General features: G+C 38.2%; 1 protein-coding gene across 2 annotated transcripts in view; it reads left to right on the plus strand.

The window, feature by feature from the left end:
* Positions 1-20,188, plus strand: part of LMBR1 (limb development membrane protein 1) — a 191,557-nt gene that overhangs the window by 26,547 nt on the left and 144,822 nt on the right. The window contains exon 2 of one of the 2 annotated variants that reach the window (XM_023514439.1): positions 7,526-7,629. The exons of the other annotated variant lie outside the window; for it this stretch is intronic. Within the exon in view, the coding sequence (XP_023370207.1) occupies positions 7,576-7,629 (54 nt within the window). The 5' untranslated portion in view covers positions 7,526-7,575. The remainder of the gene's footprint in view (positions 1-7,525; positions 7,630-20,188) is intronic. 2 annotated transcript variants of the gene reach the window in all.

Raw genomic sequence — 20,188 nt, forward strand, 5'->3', positions numbered from 1 at the left:
CTTAATGTATCTAAGAGACCAAAGTTGGAGGATTTAGGTATACCCAACTTAAAGATTATTTTAAGAGTGCAGTAATCAAGATGATGTGGTCTCAGCCAAGAAACAGGCAAACACACCAGCTCAACAGGGTGGTCATGGGATAGATCCACACATACATTGTGGATTGAGTTCTCAAATGTGCTAAGGAAATTTAATGGAGAAAGGATATTCTTCTCAACAATTGGTGCTGCAACAATTAATTACAGGTAAAAATGAACTTCAATCCATACATGGTACCATATACAAAAAGCAACCCAAAGGATCATAGACTCAAATGTAAATCCCCAAACTGTAAAACTTACAGGAAAAACATAGGTGAGAGTCTCTGTGACCTAGACATCAAAAGCAAGATCCATAAAAGAAAAAAATGAATAAATTAGACTTTAATATACTTTGTTCTTTGAAACAGATGAAACAGAACAAGAATGAAAAGAGAGTTGACAGATTAGGAGAGAATATCTACAAATCACAGACTTGTATTCAGTGTATATAAAGAACTTGTTGTCTCAGCTAGCCCAAGGAGGAGTTAGGTTACAGGAAATAAAAAGAACTTGCCAAACTCAGCAATAGTAATTAAGGAAAGCAACTGAGGCTCGGTGTCCATAGCTCAGTGGTTATGGCACCAGCCACATACACTGGGGCTAGTGGGATCGAACATGGCCGGCCCTACTAAACAACAATTATAATGATAATAAAAAAAAATAGCTGGGTGCTATGGCAGGCACCTGTAGTTCCAGTTACTTGGGAGGCCGCAGTAAGAGACTCGCTGAAGCCCAAGAGTTTGAGGTTGCTGTGAACTGTGACACTACGGCACTCTACCGAGGGTGATATGAGACTCTGTCTCAAAAACCAACCAACCAAACAAACAAAAAACCAACCAACCCAATGGAAAAAGTAGCAACAGATTTGAAGAGACACTTTCCTAAAAATACAAATGGAGGCAAATGAACTTATGAACATATGTTTACATCCTTATTGTTAGGGAAATACAAATTCATGAGATATCACTACACACCTGCTGGAATGGCTAAAACTAAAAAGACTGCCCATAGTATGTTTGGCAAGAATGTAGATGAACTTGAACTCTGCTGGTGGGAATGTGAACTACAACTGTAGAAAATATTTGGGCAGTTTCTTAAAGTGTTAAACATATACCCATCATATTATGACCCAACCATTCCATGCCCACGTTTGCCCAAAAGAAATGATAACTTATGTACATACAGAGATTTTTACATGAGTGTTTCTAACAGCTTTATGTGTACTGGCTACAAATTGGGAACAAAACATCTTTGCAGGTGAATAGATATAATCCAACAACAATTCAATCTGATCCATGCTACTGATACACACCACAGTGTTGAAAAGTTCCCAAGTAATTGTGCTAAATCTGTGGCCCCCCACCCGCCGGGGCCGTAGACCAGTACCAGTCTGTGTGCTGCTGGGAACCAGGCCTCACAGCAAGAGGTGAGCAGCAGGCAGGCAAACCACAGCTTCATCTGTGTTCATAGCCACTCCCCAGTGCTCGCATCACTGCCTGAGCTCCACCTCCTGTCAGATGGGCAGTGGCCTACATTCTCATAGGAGTGTGAACCCCACTGTAAACTGCATGTGAGGGGCCTAGATTGTGTGCTGCTTGTGAGGATCTAATGTCTGATTATCTGAGGTGGAGCAACACACTTCAGGGGTCACCGTCTCCCATTACCTCCAGATGGGACCATCTAGTTGCAGGAAAACCAGCTCGGGACTCCCACTGAGTCTGCATTATGGTGAGTTGTATAATTATTTCATTATATATTACAATACAAATAGTGATAATAGAAATAAAATGCACAGTAAATGTAATGTGCTTGTATCATCCTGAAACCATCATCCCCCACCTCAACCCTCCTCCATGGAAAAATTTGGGTTCCGTGAAACCATTCCCTGGTGCTAAAAATGTTGCGAATCACCGTGCTAAATAATCCAAAGCAGACAAAAACAAGAGTAGGTACCATGGCAGGAGGGAGGGGTATGTTAAAACTTGGGGGGCCATGGATATTTGTGTTCATCAGCTTGAGTGTGATGGTGTCATTGGTGCATGATGTCAAAACTTACCAAATTATACACTTTATTTTATGTCAGTTATAACTCTTAATAAAGCTGTTAAAAGTTAATATTTTTATTTTTTCCCATATGTTGTGATTTTGTTCATTTTACACTGACAATTGAAGGTTAATTCTACGACTAGTCTTTTTCTTTGGCCTATCACCTTTTCCTGAGAGGATGTTTCCTTGTTAGCACTTAGGTATGTAGAATGTAATATTGTTCATGCGTGCAACTCATATTTGGGCTTTCTCAGTACTAAAACAGGCATTGGAGAACTAAAACAGGGAAGAGAAAAAATATACATGCATCATGGAATTTAGATCTAGAGATTTATACTGATAAAATTGCAGGCATCTGTAAAGAATATGAGAAGTTTGGCATGTAATGGGATTTATGTTGCCTGGAAACATAACAACGTATTAGTTAAGAGCGGCTTAGGATTTTCTAACTCTGAGACAAGGTTGTGTTTCTGAACTTGAAGGCCATCTGTAAAGTGGAGGAGGACCTACCTTGTTGTAAAGGCTTAGGTAAGTACTCTAAAGTCTCCAGAACAATGCCTGCTATGTCAGATACTTAACAAATACAGGCATACTGTGGAGATAACTGTACTTGGGTTCCAGACCATTTCCATAACCTGAGGAGGGTTGCCTTGATGTTGATGGCTGCTGACTGATGGGGTGGTGACTGCTGAAGGCTTGGGAGCCTGTGGAAATTTCTTCAATAAGACCACAGTTTATTATCCAAGTTTGCCGCAAGGGGCTCTTCCTTCCATGAACACTTTCTCTGTAACATGTGATGCTGTTTGGTAGTGTTTTGCCCACGGCAGGACTTCTTTGAAAATTGGAGTCAGTCCTCTCAAACTCTGCTGCTGTGTTTGTGTAATATTTTCGATTCTTTGTTGGCAATTCCCCAGTGATTTCATCTCAAGAAACCACTGTTTTTGCTCATCTGTAGGAAGTAACTCCTTATCCATTAAAGTTTTGTGGTGAGACTGTAGCGGTTCAGTCCCATCTTCAAGTTCTACTTCTCTTCCAAGCCTTCTTGCTGTTTCTACCACATATGCAACAAGTCTCGCAACTGAAGTCTTGAGCCCCACAGTTGTCCGTGAGGGTTGGAATCACCTTCTTCTAACCACCTGTAAATATTGATATTTTGATCTCCTCCCACGAATTATGAATGTTCTTAAAGGCACTTAGAATGGTGAATCCTTTCCCAGAAAGTTGTCAATTTACTTTGCTCCGATCCATCAGAGGAATCACTATCTGTGGCAATTTTTGCTTTATGAAATGTAGTTCTTAAATCATAAGTCAAAATTACTCTTTTTTTTTTTTTTTTTTTTTTGAGACAGAGCCTCAAGCTGTCCCCCTGGGTAGAGTGCCGTGGCATTACAGCTCACAGCAACCTCCAACTCCTGGGCTCAAGCGAGTCTCCTGCCTCCGCCTCCCAAGTAGCTGGGACCACAGGCGCCCGCCACAACACCCGGCTATTTTTTGGTTGCAGCCGTCGTTGTTGTTTGGCGGGTCCGGGCTGGGGATTCGAACCCGCCACCTTAGGTGTACGTGGCTGGCGCCTTAGCCGGTTGAGCTATAGGCGCCCAGCCCAAAATTACTCTTGATCCATGGGCTACAGAATGGCTGGTTCATTAGCAGACATGAAAACAATGTTCATCTCCTTGTGCTTCTCCGTCAGAGTCCCTGGGTGACCAGATGCAGGTTAATAAGAAGTAATATTTTGAAAGGAGTCTTTTTTTCTGGGCAGTACATCTCAACCGTGGACTTAAAATACCTGGCAAACCATGCTGTAAGCTGACATGGTATCACCCAGGCTTTTTTTGTTCAATTTATGAGCACAGGCAAAGTATATTTAGCGTAATTCTTAAGGGTTTTTAGGATTTATGGAATGGTATATGAACATTGGCTTCAATTTGAAGTTACCAGCTGCATCGGCCTCTAATAAGCGAGTCAGCCTGTCTTTGAAGCTTGAAGCTGCCACTGGCTTCTCTTTCTCTATGAAAGTCCTAGATGGCATCTTTCAATACAAGGCCATTTTGTCTGCACTGAGAATTATTTAGTGTAGCCACCTTTATCAGTGATGTTGGCTAGAGGTCTTTTGATAACTCGAGCAGCTTGTCCACAGCACTTGCTGCTTCCCTTTGCACTTGTGTGTCATGGAGAAGACTTCTCCTTAGGCCTCCTGACCCAACCTTTGCTGCTGCAGCTTCTCTTCTGCAGCTTCAGTGCTGCTTGGAGCCTGTACAGGACTGAAGAGAATTAGGTCTTTGCTGTGGATCAGGCTGTGGTTTAAGGGAATGTTGTGACTGATTTAATCTATAGAGCACTAAACAGCTCTCTATCAGCAGTAAGACTGCTTTGCTTTCCTAGCACTGGTGTGTTCACTGGAGGAGCACTTTTAATGTCCTTCAAGAACTTTCTCTTTGCATTCACAACTTGGCTGACTTTGTGCAAGAGGCCTCGCTTTTGGCTCCCCTCAGCTTTTGACAAGCCTTTCTCACTAAGGTTAACCATTTCTAGCTTTTGATTTAAAGCGAGAGACGTGTGATTCTTCCTTTCACTTGAACACCTCTAAGGCCGCTATAGAATTATTAATTAGCTTAATTTCAGTGTTCTTGTGTCAGGGAATAGAGATGCCCAAGAGAGGGAGCAAGATGGAGAAAGATGCAGCAGTTGGTCAGTGGAGCAGTCAGAACACCCAGTGTTTATTGATTAAATTTGCTGTTTTTATGGCTGTGACTTGTGGCACCCAAAAACAATTCAAATAGTAACAAAAAATCAGTCATCCTACATCACTATAACAGATACATTAACACTGCAAATGTTGGAAATACCGTGAAAATTATGTAAGACTCAGAGGCGTGAATGAGGATGTGCTGCCTGGAAGATGCCCAGACAGACCTCCTCGAGGCAGAGCTGCACAGACCTTCATATGTAAAAACACACTGTCTGGGAGGTGCAGGAAAGCAAAGCATAATAGAACTAGTTATGCCTGGAGTAGATGATATTTTTTATAGTTTTTTGAAAGGACTGTGCGATATGTAGTTCAGTTAAAACTGTCTTATGTCAGTGGAGTATAATCCTTAACACATTGACCTTTATCTTTTATAACACAAACAATTTAAAACTTGCATTTCTCTTTTTTTCACCATGCCAAAACAAAGCATGTCTAGTAAAGAATGTCTCTAGTCTAGTAAAGAATAATACTTTATCATGTAATTTACATAATACTAATTATTGTTAAACCTCACATATCTCAAAGTGAGTTACTTGGAAGATCAAATTCTCTGGAGTAGTTAAAACAGAGGCCAAAGGCTACACACTGTAGTTTGTGAACTGGACCTGACGGGCACAGCTTTGATCCAGGACTATTTATTCTTACTTTAGATATAATTCTGAAAAATTTGTGTGTATAATTTCTGTACCCATAGCTTCTTGGAGGACAGAAAGATTATTTTTGGATACATGTAAATTGTTAGCAACGAAAGTAAGAACTGAGACACCTAGCAGATAATGAGACGAAAGTGAGCCTGGAGTGTCAGAGAGAATGGGGGTGTGATTGATATAGGAGCTGGTAGCGCTGTGTAGCTTCTGGTGAAACAACTGTTAATAAAAACAAAAAAATCATTTATTTTATGGCAGGCATTGTGCCAAATGTTACATATTTATTATTTCATTTTATACTTGGCAGATATACAGAGACACATCATTAGCTTCATAGATGAGGAACTTGTGTCTTAGCAAGATTGTCACCTTAAAGGTGCAGATAAGACCGGAACCTGAGTTTATCCGCAACTTGAGTGTGTGCATTTAACCGTCATTCTGTGTGCCCTTCCCTTACTGGAACAGTAATATAATTGATTGTAATTATAACTTTTTTGAATAAAGGAAAGGGTTAAAATGTTTAGCTTTTTTTAAAGCCTAGAAAGTATAGAAGTATTTTAAAATAACTTTTATTTTACATAGCTCAAATTGCAGTTTTTCTACTAAAATATGTTAAGGTAGCTAAAAAATTTTGTGAAACATTTTATTTCTTGCAAAGATAAATATGTATTATCAATTTGTTAAAGCTATGTAGATTTTTGAATAAGAAACTGAATGTATTAACTACATTGCCTTCTCTACTAAAGGAAATGAATCTTTCTCACTGATCTGTACAGGTGCTGAATTCCTTTTGTTTATATTCTATGCTGTTTCAAAGAGAATTAGGGCAGTTATGAAACACATATGTTAATGTGCGACCACAATATTTGGAGGTTATTCTCCAATATCTGGAGAGTAGCTTCCGTTCTCTCACTCTGTTCATGAGAGCTCAGGCGGTCTCTGCGTGTGTGCAGTGTGAGTATAGACGCAGGCAGAGTATTTCCAGTGCTGTTAACACGGCCTGCAGTAAAGGTGTTGCAACATGAGTTGCTCATTTTCAAAAATGTGGAATTATTATTGTATGCATTACATTGAATTTATGCTTAGCATAATTTTTTATCATTGACTCTTTTATAAACTTTTGCAAAGATTATAATTAACCATTTTGAAATAGTTTTAATATTTTACCTCTAAAAAAATGTGAACTGTTGGGCCAGATACCCTCCTAATGACCCACCTTAAGGCCTCTAACTTTTAGCTAATTTGTTCTTGTTATCTGAGTTGCCATTTACTGTAGTTGTATAAAAGAGTGCAACATGTGCCGAGTGGGTAAAAGGCCATGTAAGCGTGTCTGCCTGGTACTTTCTCTTTCCCTCTTGGAATCGAACTTCTGTGATGTGGTTTGTTAAAATCTCGGGAATTAGAGTCAGAACCTTGGGAGGTGGTAGCCAGTCTATGCATCTGCCATATGGGCCATCATGTTCCCTGCCTCCTGTGGGTGCTGTGATGAGTAAATGGGTATATATCATATCTGTAAATCCCATGGAATAATGCTTGCCACATAAAGGCTCAATAAATGCTACTTATTATTTTTAGGGTTTTTATGAGGCTTAAATTGAAGGGGGATTATGATTATGCATGTAAAATGTTTAGTAGAGTATCTGGCATTTATTAAGTGTTTAATCAGTGCTGGTGGCAATGATTTAAATATTCTGGTACCTATATGTCTAAAGAGACTGTATCTTTGGATTTCTGCATATGTTGTGTCTTTATTTTAGGGCATGAGGAAAAAGTCATTATTTTTCTATGTTAGCTTTTCCTAAGTAAGGTAATGTTTCAAAGTTTAAAAAATTTTAAGTAAATATATATTGTAATTATTTTTTGATTTCTAAGTAGGTCATTTGTTATTCCAAATTTGTGTTTGTTTTTACTATTAAAAAGTATAGATCTTGATGGATAGTACCATTTAATGGACGTTGTAAAGGCCTGTCAATATCTAACCTGTTCTCTTCTCTTCTTCATAGGTTTATGGAATCTTGCTTCTCTTTTTTCCAACCTTTGTTTATTTGTGTTGATGCCTTTTGCCTTTTTCTTTCTGGAATCAGAAGGTTTTGCTGGCTTGAAAAAGGTAAATGAATCTAGTTTTGGAATTTAATTTGTTAAATGAGGAACTAGGTATCATTCATGTTGAACTAGAAAAGATAGAGCAAAACCACTTGAATAAAAAGTTTAGTTACTAAATACAAATATTAATAATACAATGGTAACACACTGAATTATTGTGCTTATTCATGGGGTAGTCATCTTTTAATACTTAAGAAAACTTTTATAATACACATAACTTTGTGGGGTATTCTTTTGTGGAATAAATAAACATGGTATAATGGACATTGTTCTTTTCTTAGGGGTTTCTCATGTAGTGTAAAGCATGACATGGAATAATAAAAATCTTAGACTATATCTTGATATAAAAGTTATTTCATATCCAATATTTTCAGGCTATTAGCATGTTAAAAAATCAAACATTAGAGGGTGGCACTTGTGGCTCAAGGAGTGGGCCAAAAAACTGAAACTATAAACTGCAAAAAAAGAAAAAAAATCAAACATTAGAGTCAAATTCCCAACAGGCTGATAGTAGCTGATTTTGTGTGAATGTGGAAGGTGTAGAAGTGGTCGAACTGGGAGACCTGGCAAGAGCATCTTACAGAATAAGTCAGGATTTCACAAGTGATAACAACAATCTATTCAAAGGTGGCATTTTAAAGTTAAAAAGCAAAGTTTCTTTCTAGCCCTTGCAGCTTTTTGCCATAAATTTTTGAAATGTAATGCAGTGACTTAAGTAGTTTTGAGTCATTTTGAGTGAGTTCTAATGTTATGGATTAGACACGTTACACCTTTTAAACTTTTAGTTCTGCTGATTTTATAATGTATGGAGTGCTTTTTTATCTTAAGATTGAATAATCCTATAATGCCAGTTAAATAAATTTGGCATGGGAAGTTGTAAACTATATGAATTATCATTACTTTTATTTTCCTTTGTATAGGATCTTAGGAATGACATTGCTTAACACTTTAATAGTTCTTCTGATTTTAAATCACAGTTGTCATGCATTTAAAATCTGTATAATGCAGTGGGGGAATCACTGAGGAATTATTGTTAATGTGTAGTTTCCTGGGCTCACCTTCCTATTTTCTAGCTGTTATTCCATACTTAAAAGTCTGCAGCTGAAAACTAACAGCTGATTTCACATTTAGTAAGTGTACCAAGGTCAGAATTAATGATTATATTTGGCAGTCAAACCGTACATTGAAAAAAATTGGCTTTTATTTGTTGGAATTGCTTTTTATCATGATGTATTCTTAAGACTGGCAATTAAAACTAAGTAATCTGTGTAATGTGAAAGAATTATATAGTTTCAGTGTGCTATTGCTAAAAGGGATTTAGTTCAAACTTTTTGTACAAGGAGGAAACTAAGATCCAAGATACTAAATGTTATCAAATTATCTAAGAACCACATACATGAAATAGCAGAACTAGAACAGACACCCAGAGTTGCTTCTAGCCTTCCAAAATGTCAGTGTCCTTCACTTACCAACGCTATGGAAAGCACAAATGAAGCGTATGGTGAGGGACAAAATGAGGAAAGAGAAGACCAAAAGGCCATGGAACGCTGTCAGAGGAAAGGAGCAAGGAAGAATTTTGAGCAGGTGGTGTCAGGTAGTATGAAAAAAAAAAAAAGGAGAGTGATCTCCTAGAAGCCATAGGACAGAGGATTTTTAGGTGAATGCAATATGTAATATTCAGAGTGAATAAGGGGCTGTAAAGAATAAACCATGAAAAAAAGGGAAGTCAATGGAGACGCTTGAGAAAGGGATCTCTGTAGAATTTTGTAGCCAAAACTTTTTTTTTTTTTTTTTTTTTTTTTTTTTTTTTTTTTGAGACAGAGCCTCAAGCTGTCCCCCTGGGTAGAGTGCCCTGGCATTACAGCTCACAGCAACCTCCAACTCCTGGGCTCAAGCGAGTCTCCTGCCTCTGCCTCCCAAGTAGCTGGGACCACAGGCGCCCGCCACAACGCCCGGCTATTTCTTGGTTGCAGCCGTCATTGTTGTTTGGCGGGTCCGGGCTGGGGATTCGAACCCGCCACCTTAGGTGTACGTGGCTGGCGCCTTAGCCGGTTGAGCTACAGGCGCCGAGCCTAGCCAAAACTTTTAATGGGTCGTCATTGATTCAGGCGAGTTTAAGTGATTCATAGGAGCTTGTTGGGAACACAGGTAAAAAGATGGAACTCCTACCTTCCAAAGATGGACAGTGGGACTGATGAGAGATATAAACAAACAAAAGATTTAGTTTAATGAACTCTGATGTGATGAAGTGTGGTGGGAAAACTGAAAGGATAGATGTCTTGACCTGCCCAAGGAACTGGGCAGGCTTCACAAGAAGTTGGCTCAGACTTGGACTAGGACTTGAAAGATGAGCCAGAGTTTGCTAGAGTGTGGTGTTCTAGGCCAGAGCACAGAGCTGAGAGGCTGGCTGGGCCTTAGGTGTGTATATGCTGGAGAAGGGTGAGAGGCCAGGGTGCACATGTGCTCATCAGCATCAAACTCTGGAGGCCTCAAGTCCTCTGTGAAGGAGTTTGGATTGTGTGTTGCAGACAGCAGGGAGCTGGCAAGGGAATTTCTGGAAAGAATTTTTGCATCTACCATTTCATTTAAGTGTATTTAGATACAAATCTGCATTTTAGCATCTCTATGCATCCCTAGGGAAAGGAGTACACGCTCCACACAAGGAGACACTGTTCTGTAGTCATGTCACCTCACTGAGTCAGCCGTGCACCTGCCGTGCTCTGTTAAACAGGTTTCAGCATATGTTGCTAAAAATGACAGGTCGATGCTTGCTTGCCTCCTGTGTGATATTACCAAATACGAAAACAAGTGGTAAGGCTGTGTTAAATATATGTTCATATTTGATATTATAGAAGTATCTGCCTCATTTATACTTTTCACGAAACTCCAGTTATTAAATAGATTATTATTTTATTTATTTTAAAAAATCTTTATTTTTAGATATAGGATTTCACCGTGCTGCCTTGGGTGGAGCTCATTGAGTGTTCTGAGGCGCCATCACTGCAGCCTTGAACTCCTGGGCTCAAGGGATCCTCTTGTCTTGGCCTCCCAAAGTGTTAGGATTACAGGTGGGAGCCACCATACTGGCCAAATGCCATTGAAAGAAAGTGATGGGGTTATAGCTAGAGGGCAGAGGAGGTAAAATACTTTAAAGTAGGAGGATCTGACTATACTGGTATGCTGAAGAGAAGGGACCAGGGGAAGAGAGTTTGAAGGTACAGATGTAAGAAAATCTGACTTTAGAGTCAGACTGCCTCGGCAGTACCTCATCTAAAGCTCAGAGCTCTTTCTCTCTGAAAAATGGGTATAGTAGCAACACATCCCTTCTTGTAATATTCTGATGAGAGAATGAGATGGGGTGATTGATGTGAAGCACACAGTCCAGGACCTCACTCTGCCTGTTGTTTACAGGGGACGTCCTCTTCCTCCTCTGCCTTGAGGAAGTCTGTGAATGCACTTGAGTAACACTTGTACTGTGGGAAATGTCAGTGTTACGTGCGAGTCAGGAAACAACCGAGGACAGCACAGTTAGCTTTTAATTACTCACATACCATTTCAGGCAGTTTTCAAATTTCAAATTTCTTTTACCAGTTTGAAGTGGCATATACCATTTTGTAATGCTCAATTTAAGCATTAAAGGTAGCATACTTCTAAACAAACCTGCCTGAAGATGAAGTGCATTCTAGACCCTAGTGGAAATGGCTAGAAAGCTTTTAAAATTAAGCTAATCAGTTTTAACATCAATTATAGTTGAGTAGCATTGCATAGTTAAGTATAAATGTTCAAAGTATATATTTTAGTCTTTCAGTGCCATGCCTTTCTGTAATCTGGGATCACTTGGTATTTATTTGTGTAGGTTCTAAGTAATATTTCTTGAGATATTTAGTTCTTTACACAGTTCTATAGATTATATTAGAGTTATTAACTTTGTTACTTTGTTGAAGGTAATGTTCTTACTGACCATGGTCTTAAAATGTTTAACATACTTGGCTAACTAGCATATATATATTTATATATCTTCCTTTAAAAATATTTGCTCATTGGTTACATTTCCACATCTCATTTCTGAAGTGATGTTGAAGAGAGGTTAGAAACATTTTTAATTGGTTCAGGACAGTGATTGAGTAATGACAAACTTGTAATATGTTCAAGTTAAATTTCCTTTTTTTCCTGTGGCCCCCCTCCTGGTGGTGTTTTACTATGTCTAAGTCTCGTGTATTCCCTAAACGGCATGTGGCCCCTGTACACTCCCAGGGATTCCCCTGGGCAGTCCTGGCTGGAATAGCTCCTTGTATATTGTGCCGAGAGGCGGAAATTGGCCACTGGCCATGGGCGGATGCAGAGCTTGAATTGAAAATCAAATTAAACAGAATTTTCTACTTAGTTTTTAATTAAACCACTATGTTAATTCAAACAGGACATTTTAGGCCTGGGGGATTGACTATGTCCTTTTAAGGATCTTAAATAGCTTTGCTTCTTTCTTCTGACTGGGGCGTATGTTTCTGTTTTATTAGGACCATCTCCTTCTATTCCCCCTTTTTATAATTCTCAAGTGCAAAAGAATATACATGGTTTTGATAAAGTGCATTTTTATTTTTTTTTTTTTTATGTTTTTAGCGAGTAGCTAACTTTTGTCTTGGAATTTAAATGATCAACTTTAGATTACTTTGCAGCCATCTATATGTACCGTATTTGTGTTTTTATGTGTATTTGAACCTGACCCTGTGTTTTATGTCTTAATCTTTCAACTCTGATTAAAAAAAAAGGTATATCTATTGTTTTTAGTTCTGCTTTAAGGTAGATATGTTTTTTCTGCAGTTTTTGATCTTGGTCACTCCATCATACACCAGAGAAGGTGGATCCCAGGGCATGGGGCGCGTCTGAGGGCCGATGTCACTGCTGTTCTTACCACCCCTCATGTCTGCCATACAATTTTCTCTTCATGTCTCAGAAAGCCTTCTAGATTATCCAGATTAATGCCAGAAGATGTTTTCTGATTGTGTAGTGTACTTTAAATGGAAGTTAGAAATATATTTGCTTTATATATTAACATCTTATTTTGACGTAAAGTGTTATGAGGAAAAAATCCAATGACTTAATGAAAGTGGGAAAAAGTTTTCTCCATATAATTGTTGCATAAATTTAATGACAGATTAATTTGTAAACCCCAGCTTTCTCTGGGAATAAATTTATATTGTACTTCACCTTAATGCCAATCTTTGATTTGAAGTCATATCATAAAATTTAACATAAGTTAACAGCAACATCCTGACCAATTATCCAAACCATCCAGACATCCCGAAATGTCCAGAACTTAGCACATGGTCTGTAGGATTAAGAGGTTAACTCCTACAACTTCAAACAAAGTGCTTGATAATAAAAGCAAAAAGTACACAATCTGAGGTAACTTCCTCTCCTAATTAGTTAGACTGACCAGGTGGAAGCGAAGAGCTCCGTGCGGCGCTCCAGCGTCCATAAAGCTGAGCCCCACGACAGCACAATGGAGGAGGAACAAAGGTTCTTCAATATGTTTCTATCCTGTGTCACAGTTTGAAATTGTCCTGGTTTATGTCCCTTTTGGCAAACTTACATAAAAGTGACCTTGTACTGTATTTTATGACCAGATGACTTCCCCCCAGTGGCTAATTTGTGTCAGGCCTCCATCTGAAAGGGACGCAGAGTGAGTAGGAAGTCCAGCCTCTGTCTCCGTGAGGTTTCATTGTGTTCTTTCATTATTTTTTGCTTGTTTTTTGCCACTGATGATCCATAAATTGTTGGAAATGAGTGACTGAGGAAGTGCTGCTTAGTGTTAGTGGCACATGCGCATGTTTGGCCTGGTTCTGGTGGGGAGAGGAAGTCGGGAGAGAGGAAAGCCCCTGCTGGGCCTCGCAAGGAAATTCAGCTGCTCCTGTTTTGATCTCAGTGTTTATTACAGAAAATGAAGTCATATCTCACTAACTACTGTTATGTGTTAATTTGATTTTCCCAACACCTTTAAGAAAAATATCATACAGCAGTTTATTTGTAGAAATCCACTATCCTCCCCCAAGTGGTAGCACTAGTCTTTGCCTTGGAAGTAATATGGTTAAGAATGATTATTTTTAAAACTTTCTGTTCTGATAGTGCTGATACACTTAAGAGTCCTTTCAAAGTTGTTATTCTGTTGTAAAAGGTGTGGTTATGACACTGTAAACTGAGCATTTGAAACCTCAAATCTTGTCATATAAGATTTCAGAGAATGTGAAACTACTATTTTGAGGGAAAAAGTAAATACATTTATTTCATTTAAAAATTATTTAAGTTTATGAAGATTTTGAATTAAAAATCATCTAGCTCAGGAATAGCATTAATTTTGTCACTATTAGTATAATTGCCTGTGGAGGGAACTGGATTATAACCTCAATCACAGCATCTGCTATTGTTAAACAGCAGCTGTTTTGTTTTTTAATCATTGCTCACACTGCGATGTTCCATGTCTGATGTGATACTTTCACATCTCTCTCCATTTATCAGAAAATGAGAGATTTCTACATTTAAGGCTAGACTGTCCCTTTATTTGCATAAATGGCGGCAAAACCAGGAGTGTTGGCATTCAGAAGCGTGGACTTAAATCTTGACTCTGTAACTCTGGGCATGTTCCTCCGTGTCCACATTCACAGTGTAGGTCTCACGGTACCTGCTCCTAGAGCTGCCAGAGGACTTAGGGACCTCACTTAATATGTTTGTAAAGGACCTGAGACACATTGTAAGTAGTAATTATTAACATTAAGTGTTTAAATGAATCAACTATGTGAAAGTTGATAATGAAAAAAGAATCAGGAAAATTTGTGTACTATCACTTTTTATAAGTAGCAAAATGATAAAAGAAGTTACATTGAGATCAACATAGCTTTTATGTATTTATATTTTGAAATAGGATCTGTTTTGTCTTAGAACAGTATAGCTTGTACTTAATAGGTATCATATTTAATGGGTAGCTAGACTTCCAACTTTATTTTATATGATGATTAAATTACTAACTAATGTCTCATAATGTTTCATAGTTCAGGCCTCTTGGTTAAATTAAGAAATGTTTTGGTAGGGAGGAAATAAAAAGTCACCAGGTACAGATTTAAAAGTAATTATACTTTTAATTAAACTGGCCCCAGTATGCCCAATGCTCATGAAACAATTTTATAGAAATAATCATTGTTTTTATCTTTTCCAAAAGTTTTTTGGGGGAATTGAAGACTACTCACCCTTGGTTGGATTGAACTTTATTTGAAGGTAAAGTTATATATCAGATGCAGTGCTACTAGAGAGTTTCTTACATAGCTATGAGAACACAGGCCTATAGGACAAGAACTTGCCAAAAAGGCTGAAATTTGGGGTATTAAAATCTTATTTGACATTTAAGCTCATTTATTTGTCTATAATAAATATTATTTATTAAGCATGTCATGATGTTAATCTTTGATCTATGAAATGTTTGCCAATATATAGCTGAAATTTGCTATATTTATTTATAGTCCCTTTGTCATTAGTATACCAGAAATAGAAATTGCATAGTTAGACATATGATTGTTTGATAGTTTGATGTTAGATAATATTTTAGATTGTGATTTAACTACTTTCCTTTAAGACTTAAATCACTAATATAATACAAAAAGTTTATTGGTTTGTATACTTTCTTTTTTCTTTCTTTTTTTTTTTTTGCAGTTTTTGGCCAGGGCTGGACTTGAAACCACCACCTCCAGCATATAGGGTCAGTGCCCTACTCCTTTGAGCTACAGGCACTGCCCATGGTTTGCATACTTTCTATTTAGGGAAGTTCTCATCTAGAAAGACAAGGTTGTGTTGTTTTAGGATAACTGAATTTTAAAGTAGCCAAAATGTTGAAATATATATGCAAATGTATCTTTTGTTAGTGGTTAAAAATAAGATTGGCAGGCAAAATGAAAACATAAGAACACAGCAGTATAAAAAATTAGGAATAAATGTATTGAAATGATCAGTTTTACAGGAAACATTTTCTATTCTTTTTGGAACACACAGAAAGAAGACATTTCAAGTTGTTTGATAGATTTTAAATATTTTTTCACTTTCTCATTTTAGTTGGGTTACTTGATATTTACTGTTCTCTTTACACATTATTTGATGAACAATAGTTTTTATAAGCAGTTGACTTTTAAAACAGACCTTTGAAGGGCTTACCATAATTTTAAACCTTTTTTTGAGGTATAAGAGAGATTTATCTGTCTCTTAATGACTTGTGTATGTTTTTAAAATACCTAGAGTTAAGCTATATTTCTGATGAAATTTTTTAAGAAAAGATTTAATGAAGCACCTTGTGTTGTGATAAGAATTTACTACTGTAGATGGCTTAACGATACTTTAATTCAGAATAAGATTTCTCTTTCCACCAGTACTTCAGTTCAGGTGTTGCTTCCAGTCTCATACAATGTAACCTCTAATCCTGCCTTCTAGCATTGCTTTCTTAAAAATACAGTTGTGTATGTCACTCATCTCCATAAAAATTTTTGATGGTTTCTATTTGCCAACAACATAAAGTCCAAATTCTATAGTATTACATACGAAACCCACTGAAAACTTCGCTCCCACCTGTCTTTTATTTATTTTTTTCAGTGGTAAGATAAGACTTTTATTAGAAGTTAGAAAGGAATACAGAAGAAGTAAAAAGCACCAGAGCTTCTGGAAAGGGGAAAGAACTGAAGAACTCACTTGGGAATCTCTACGTGGACTCTTATCTAGGGGTTTTAAGTCTAGAGGATTACACATGGCTGGCAGTTGGTAATGAATGAATATAGTTCCTCCTTCACTAGGGCAAGGTGATCAGGTCCACCTGTCTTTTAATCCACATCTTTCACTCGTCTCTCCTGCTTACCATAGGCACTTCTTCTCACCCTGTGCCAGGAAGTCCTCCTACCGACCTGCCTGGCACAGGCCAGTTCTTCAGTGTCATCTCTGGGGTGATCCCTACTGTCTTTCCAGCAAGCCTTCTTCAACTGTCACCTGCTGCTGCTCCCACAGTGGTGATCAGAGTTACATTGTGACTGTTTGTTGACATGTCTCTCTCTCTTACTGGCCTTGGCACCCTAATCATGTACATAGTCAGTTTCTTGTAGTTCCTAACGTGTGCCCAGTTGATGGGACTGGTACCACCAGCTCCCTGCTGCCTTGGAGTATGGCCTAACGGTGGCTTCTTGGCTAGTCTGAGATTACCTGCCCTATCTTAGCGTTTTCCTCTTCCTTCTACCTCCTCAGGGTCGATGTCTGATGTTGATAGTGCTTCAGTTTTTCAGCTTCATTTCTTTGCCACTGGTCTGTTAACTGAGGTCTAGCACGCTTCATGGGCTAGGGTTTCTTGAAGCTATGAGGTTAGCTGGTAGTTTTTGTTATATAATTTGCTGAAAAGATAAAGTAAACTTTGAAAATAGTGTTAATATAGTTAACCTAGTATCTTATATGCCAAATCCTTTTTTTTTTTTGAGATGGGGACTCACTCTATTGCCTGGGCTGGAGTACAGTTACATCATCATAGCTCACAACAACTTCAAATTCCTGGTCTCAAGCCATCTTCCTTCCTTCCTCAGCTTCCTGAGTAGCTAGGACTACTACAGACATGTGCCACTACACCTGGCTTTTTCCATTTTTTGTAGAAGTGGGATCTTGCTATTGCTATTGCTGAGGCTGATCTTTAAAAGGTTAAGGTTCCAGAAATACTTTAAGTCGTAATGCAAAGAAGATTTTAGTTTTTGTCTTTTGTACATTAGTCTCTGTAGCCTTTACAATATTTATTATCAACTCATGAGTGGGTGGGGACCTGTGGTTTTAAGGAAACTTGTGACCCTTCTAGTCCTTAAAAGCAGCCTTTTGGCTGAATATAACACATCCTCTTATTAAAAGCAGTACTGCAGAGAAATATGAAGTTTTTCTTGCCTCCTTTGCTGCTTATGAAAGAACAACCTTGAAATCAGAAGGCTACAGGTTCCCCACCCCCACAAACATTCTGTATTATTAAAGATAAGCGCTCAAGAAAAAGAGAAAAATTTCTATAAAGATTTGAAGAACAACAGAACTAGAATAATAAGTGATTTTCCTCATTGGGGCAGTTAGGTGGTCACAGTGGAATGTGAGACCTTCAGTTTTGAAAAACTGACACCATAGGTACATAAGAGACTAAGAGTCGGCGCTGAGGTCCCTGTGAAAAGTGCTCAGCCAGACTTTCAACACACACCTCACCACTGATAAGAGGAAGACGCCTTGGCTCTGGGCAGAAGGAAGTCTCTGGGTGAGCTCATCCGTAACCCTGAGTACCCGGCTGGGTATTCACTCCAGGTGGTTGTTGGAAAACCCCAAGCCAAGGAATTAGCATAGACGTTGTTTAAAGGTATTGTCTATCATTTCTTCACTGTAAGCTAATACATAACACTTTTAAGTAAATTTTGATTAACAATGGTTTATGTGTGTGTATGTATATATATATGTATATATACATATATATGGCTAAGTCTAGTTTTATAAAATTGATTTAATATAACTTAAGAGTTATAATGCATATACGTTTGACTTGGTCCTATTTATGGTACATACTGTTTAATTCCTTTTAAGTTAATTGTGTGAGAACACTGAAGACTTGACAGCAGACATATAAGCAGGCTCAAACAAAACCTTATTTTCTCATAGCTTTTCTACATTTTTATACTTCAACTCTTTCTTAGTTGGTTTAGCTCTTAAAATGTTATCATCCCTTCAAAGTTGAGATGAATAACAGTTTGTTTTATTTTAGCTAGTTTTCCTTGAGTTTTTGCAAAGATCTAATGTTTTAATCTATAGCTAATTTTGTAAGGTGGCTAAAAAGGAAAAATGTGAACTAATTTTTCTCTGTATTGCTTTTCAGTTAACCTAAAATAATGTGTATAGTAATATTACCCTTACCTATTATCTCAGCATTATATTAAATTCATATCTGTAATGAGCCATATTTTTTGGCTTATAAGCTTATAATGCCTGGATCACTGCTAACTCTTATATTATTTTTCTTATTTTTTAAAAATGATTTTAGTCTATAATTTCCTCTGGACATGCCTCTGTAAATTTGATCCCATCTGTTTTCTTTTAGGGCTTCTCAACATTACTAGCCTGCTGGTGGTGCTTGTGTGTTCTCGTATAATTAAAATCTTTGCTTACTACAGATTGACAGCTTGGTATGTGCAAGGTACTGTTGCCAGTGCTGGACGCAGTACAGGCTGCTTACGTATTATGGATTCTTCCTGTCTTTTGTGGCATCAAGAGTGTGTGTGTCCTGTCATCTTGAATCCATGTCTCTGACTCCTCTTTCTGCCTGTTAGCTTTACTGGCCCTTTATCTGGAATATAGTAGACATTCAATTCTTTGTTAACTTTTCACATTCTCTGGCCTTGCTTCTAGCTCTGAGAAGAGTCTTGGTGTGTGCTTGAGTCTGAAACTGCTCAGGTTTCTTCTACGAGTTTGGGGCTTAGATGTTTTCTTTTGTATTTCCCTCTTCAGCTTTATAGCTGTTTTGGTCGGTCCTGACCTTAATGTTCTGTTTAAGGAGGATCTTTTCCAAGCTAGTATTCAAAAATTCTTTCTTGAGGTTCCAAGATGATTTCTGCAAATCTACAAGTCATTTCTGACTGCATCTGTATTTCAGAATTATTATTATTCTTTGAGACAGTCTCTGTCTGTTGCCTTAGGTTAGAGTGCTGTGGCCTCAGCCTAGCTTACAGCAACCTGAAACTCCTCAGTCTGCTGAGGCAAGAGGCACTCACCACAACGCCCAGCTGATTTTTCTATTTTCAGTAGAGATGGGGTCTCACTCTTATATAGTCTGATCTTGAATTCCTGAACTCAGGGCGTTCTCCTGCCTAGGGCCCTCCCATAGTGCTGGGATTACAGGTGAGAGCCACTGAGCCTGGCCTACTTGTATTTCAGAATTCTTTTTTTTTTTCTTTTTGAGACAGAGTCCCACTATGTCACCCTTGGTAGAGTGCTGTGGTGTCACAGCTCACAGCAACCTTGGGCTTAAGTGATTCTCTTGCCTCAGCTTCCCAAGTAACTGGGACTACAGGCACCCACCATAATGCCTGACTGTTTTTTTGTTGCAGTTCTCGTTGTTTTAGCAGGCCCAGGCCAGGTTCCAACCTGCCAGCCTCAATGTATGTGGCCGGCCCCCTAGCCGCTGAGCTACAGGTGCCGAGCTTATTTCAGAATTCTTTTTTTTTTTTTTTAAATTTTTTTTTATTGAATGATAACTATGTACATTAATGCACTTCTGGGGTACAGTGTAGGGTTTTCACATGCAATCTGAAATACTTCCATCAAACTGGTCAACACAGCCTTCATGTCATTTTCTCAGTTATTGCTTTAAAACGTTCACATTCTGGGGGATTCTGGGAAGATGGCTGACTGGTAGCAACCCTGGTCAGAGGCTCCTGAACAAAGGAAGAAAAACTGGTTGGAATCAGAATCTATGAAGTCAAAGACGGGGAGCTGAGCCCAGAAAGAAGTTCGGCAAGCTATAAATCCAAGGAAGATCATTT

Source organism: Otolemur garnettii, unplaced genomic scaffold, assembly GCF_000181295.1.
Source record: "Otolemur garnettii isolate 467f Iridium unplaced genomic scaffold, OtoGar3 scaffold00053, whole genome shotgun sequence".
Classification (NCBI taxonomy): Eukaryota; Metazoa; Chordata; class Mammalia; order Primates; family Galagidae; genus Otolemur; species Otolemur garnettii.